General features: G+C 35.1%; 1 protein-coding gene across 2 annotated transcripts; it reads right to left on the bottom strand.

Annotated features, from left to right (window-relative positions):
• Positions 1-1162: 1162 nt before the first annotated feature.
• LOC120486303 (granzyme-like protein 1) lies at positions 1163-3837 on the bottom strand. Of its 2 annotated transcripts, XM_039682235.2 has the most exons (5): positions 3709-3837; positions 3461-3617; positions 2297-2420; positions 1886-2107; positions 1163-1503 (listed from the first exon to the last, which is right to left on the bottom strand). In XM_039682235.2, the coding sequence occupies exons 1-5, from the start codon at positions 3761-3763 to the stop codon at positions 1288-1290; spliced, it is 774 nt and encodes a 257-aa protein (XP_039538169.2). In that variant the 5' UTR covers positions 3764-3837; the 3' UTR covers positions 1163-1287. The 2 variants fall into 2 exon arrangements, with proteins under 2 accessions (XP_039538169.2, XP_088991274.1); XM_089135148.1 differs by lacking the exon at positions 1886-2107.
• Positions 3838-4541: the final 704 nt, after the last annotated feature.

Below are 4541 nucleotides of genomic sequence, written 5' to 3'. Positions count from 1 at the left end.
AAATTATGTGATTTAAATTCAGTTTTTTAATGCAATTATTCAAGTTTAGCCATTAAAATTCAAATATAAATGGTTCAAATTCAGTTTCTGGTGGCACATATTTCAGCCCATGAATTTGGGGACATTTCATGTCCCACCTATGAAATTTAAAATAATCTATGTACAATATACAAAAAAATGCAATTAATGTGTAAAAAAAAACATTTGTCCTGAGACTAAATATAAAGAGACTTGAAGATTTTTTTCTTCAAAAATATTATTGAAGATAAAAAATAAAGTCTCTCGTACCCACTTAAGTGCCATTTTTCTCTTGTCCCACCTTCTAGAGGACCAAATTGAATGTTAAATACAACTGTTAAAATACATTTTAATATTTGCCTCTTTTTATTGTTAAACCAATTTTTGAAATGATCGAAATTTTTTAAATAATAGAAATGTTGCAATAAAGTTATGTCCCACAACGTATATGCAACCCTGTTACCGAAACATATTTAGCCCGGCAGAAGAAGAAGAAAACAATGAGTGACATGATTCACAGGAAATGACATCACTAAGCAGTTTGCTGCCAGAATGGGTAGAAGAAAGGCATGTTCTCTTTTCGATTTTTCATATTATTACACAACTTTCAGCATTGATTGAATGTGTCACTCTAACCAATGCAACCCTGTTACTCTTATTACCAGAATGAGACAAAGCAATTTAAAGGTTTTCTTCTTCTTTTTACATAAGTAAGTTTGTCCTAAAAATGACAGTAAGAGCTAGCTAAATAGCTAGCTTTTATTCATGAGAAAAAGCCAACATTAGCATTAATTTGCAACCCTGTTACTCGCAACCCATTTTACCATAATTACCAGACGAACTGACACAGACCGACGGATGGACTGTTATAAGATGTTATTAAATTTGATTTAACAATGTTCCTGTGTTCCTGATCATTTGTCACATTATTGACCTGGTCTTATTCAAAAGTAATGTATCTATCCCCTGTAGCTTTTCGCAACCCTGTTACCTAAATTTCAACCCTGTTACCATATAATTTTTATTAAAATAACCATAAGTTACTTTTTTTTAGCTCATATGGGCTTGAGCTATTGTGCGCGATTGTCCTATCGTCATTCGATATCACTTAATTCAGATAAAAACGTGTTGATGGAAACATGGCTAGTGACAAGAGTCGGCCTTTATTTTAAAATTCCACATTTAATGTTACAGATGTGCTGAATGTTTTATAAAAAAAAAAAAAACATGGATGATTGAACTCATATTCAACCAACAACTTGTTTTAAACTAAATGAGTTTAACCAGGTTGCCCTTCCATGTTTTATGTTGCTGCTCCCTGGAGGAAGTGCCAGACTCCGATTTGTTCATTTTGTCATGAATCCATGGAAGGTATTTGGAAATGTCAGTGTATCTTGTGCAGTGGTCTCCATTTGACTCCAGTCGGTAATAAGATACAATTCCCTGAGCAACATCTCCACAAACCAGTGGACCTCCAGAGTCTCCCTGTGGATGATGATATTAGATTATTAGGGTAACATTTTACAATAAGGTTCATTAGTTAACTACCTTAATTAACATTAACTACTACCTCAGCATTTATTAATCTTAGTTAATATTAATTTCAACATTTACTAATACGTTATTAAAATCAAAGGTTGTATTTGTTAACATAGCATGAACAAACAATGAACAGCTGTATTTTTATTAACTATCATTAACAACGATTAATAAATACGGTAACAAATGTATTGCTCACTGTTAGTTAATGTTAGTTAATACATTAACCAATGAACATTATTGTAAAGCATTAGCATCATTGGTATATCTAGACTGCACTAACAAAACACCGTAGATAATAATTTGTAAGTGATGCCACTTGAAATACCATTGCTGGTCCAATCTTTCCCGCGCTGCACAGAGTGTCTTTTGTCCCACAGTTTTTAGAGTCCAACAGAGTTACATTTGCTTCCCTGAGAACCTTTGATGGATGAGACCCATCAGGGTAACCCAGCAAGCCCCAACCCATGACCATGCAATGTTTGTGACTCTCTTTTTCTGGCAAGGGGACAGTCTTCACAGTTTTATTCAGAGTTGCTGGGGTTTTAAGCTGAAAGGAAAGGTGCAAAGTTCTACATTTCTTTCTGTTTTTATTTTTTTTATTTTAGAGAATCTATTCATTAGATTAGATAGAACTTAATTAGATTTAGCCAAATGATATTCTGCAAACATCAGATTTACTATTATGAAAGACCATTTTTCAAAAGCATAATTCCAATTATAAATGGTTCAACGTTACCTTTAAAAGCATGATGTCGTGACCTGGTTTATTGTTGATGAAATGTGGATGTGGAATTGGATCTACAGCTACACCGTCAGGTAAAAAGTTGGTGTCATTGACGCCTAAATACACCTTAAGATGACTAAAGATGACAACAACAAAATAAACAGATACAGAGGCCATATTTACAAAAACATACATTTCAGGTCATACTTTACAATCAGGTTCATTAGTTAACATTAGTAAATGCGTGAACTAACAATGAGCAATACATTTGTTACAGTATTTATTAATCTTTGTCAAAGGAGTAGTTCACTTTTAAAAAAAACTTTTGCTGATAATTTACTCACCCCCGTGTCATCCGAGATGTCCACGTCTTTCTTTCTTCAGTCGAAAAGAAATTAAGGTTTTTGATGAAAACATTCCAGGATTTTCTTCATATAATGGACTTCATTGGGAACCAAACAGTTCAGAAATGAGAGTTTCAGTGCAACTTCAAAGGGCTTTAAACGACACCAGACGATGAATAAGGGTCTTATAGGACCCTTCGAGTCATGACTCGAAAAAAGATTTGTTCATTTTGATGAACGAGTTTGAACAGGAGAGTCACGAACGCTCATCACAGAACAGAGCAAGGCGAGCATTTGTGCTTATAAAACTTATTTATTTATTTCTTTTTTAAATGGCCGATCGTTTCGCTAGATAAGACCCTTATTCATCGTCTAGTGTTGTTTAAAGCCCTTTGAAGATGCACTGAAACTCTCATTTGGACCTTGAACCGTTTGGTTCCCACTGAAGTCCATTATATGGAGAAAATCCTGGAATCAAAAACCTTAATTTCTTTTCGACTGAAGAAAGAAAGACATGGACATCTTGGATGACATGGGGGCGAGTAAATTATCAGCAAAAGTTTTTTTAAAAGTAAACTACTCCTTTAATTGATTTTAATAACGTACATGTTGAAATTAATACTAACAGATCAATAAATTCTGAAGAAGTATTGTTCATTCTTAGTTGATGTTAACTAAGGTTGTTAACTAATGAACCTTATTGTAAAGTGTTAACATATATAAATACAAATATATTGCCACTTTGGATATCAATATCACTTGTTTATTGTGGAATTTGAGGCAAGTTGTATATCCTTTTTAATTCCAAAATCTGATAATTCATTTCACCTACCTATATTTACAGTGGGCGGCTGTCATCACGAAATCCTCTCTTACCAAAAAACCATCACACACTGCTTTGGATTGAGAGTCACGAATGTAGACCATGTAGGGTCGACTGTGTGGAATGGAGACTTTACCACCAACAATACCATCATGCATGGAGAAACCTAAAAAAGAGTTTAGTTTTAAGAAACAATTCGACAGCATATTCTGAGAAACAAACTTTTGTAACCACATAAGTAGATTAGATGTGATCACCTGGAGTGCAGGAACGCAGCAGTAGCAGACCAGTTATATACCAAAGGATGCTCATTGTTGACAGCTCAGTCACACTCGGTATGCACCACAGAAATGTTGTCTCATGCTTTTATACAGAGTCAAGGGACCCATACCCGGAAGTTACCTGATCGGTTTCACTGATGTTTGAGCTTATGATCACAAATCAGTGATTATCATCAGCTCTTGCTCATGTCTTGGTCAACATCAGAAAGTGCACACGATCAGTTTTAAAAGTTGTGAGAATTTCAACTCATGCTACCTCATTTACCACACTTTATCAGGTCCAATTTTCTGACCCCAGAACAGCTGTAATGTTTTGTGGCGATGATTCAGCAAGACCCTGCAAACATTCTAGTCTCGATTGACATGGTAGCATCACGTAAACTGGACATTTTTGATGTGAATCATGATCTTTCTCCACATTCCACAGGTTCTCTTTTGAGATCTTGAGACTGTAGAAGCCATCGGAGTTCACTGAACCTCTTGGGCATGTGTGCATGCTTTTATGCACTGAGTGTTCTTTGTGTTTCCTTTTGCTCAAGACACAACTCATTCAAGTGTCATCTTTTATGGTGGAATAGACTCTCAGCGTTTAACCTCTTCACTCTTCACACTGACTTTTACAAACTTGCTAATGGTTGGTGTCCTTGCAGAGTTGGACATTAAAGGTGTTATTTGGTGTCAAATTGTAGCTGAGAGTTTAAAGGATCCCTCTTTCAAAGATGGGTCCTCATTTACCAAAATCTTGACATCGCCCTTGGATGTTATCTTTGTCTTTTAAGTACAGATACACTTGTCAAAGGGGGTTTGTC

This window comes from Pimephales promelas, chromosome 2, assembly GCF_988280905.1.
Source record: "Pimephales promelas chromosome 2, fPimPro1.hap1.1, whole genome shotgun sequence".
NCBI lineage: Eukaryota > Metazoa > Chordata > Actinopteri > Cypriniformes > Leuciscidae > Pimephales > Pimephales promelas.
The sequence above is the reverse complement of the archived record's forward strand: the minus strand, read 5'-3'. Positions and strand labels throughout refer to the sequence as shown.

Bases quoted from the DNA above. Each gene is read 5' to 3' on its own strand.
- LOC120486303 (XM_039682235.2), bottom strand. From the start codon at position 3,763: ATGAGCATCCTTTGGTATATAACTGGTCTGCTACTGCTGCGTTCCTGC. The intron at 2,108-2,296 runs GTAACGTTGAAC...CTTTCCTTTCAG, and splicing joins ACGACATCATGCTTTTAAAG to CTTAAAACCCCAGCAACTCT. The intron at 1,504-1,885 runs GTATTTCAAGTG...CATCATCCACAG, and splicing joins GAAAGATTGGACCAGCAATG to GGAGACTCTGGAGGTCCACT.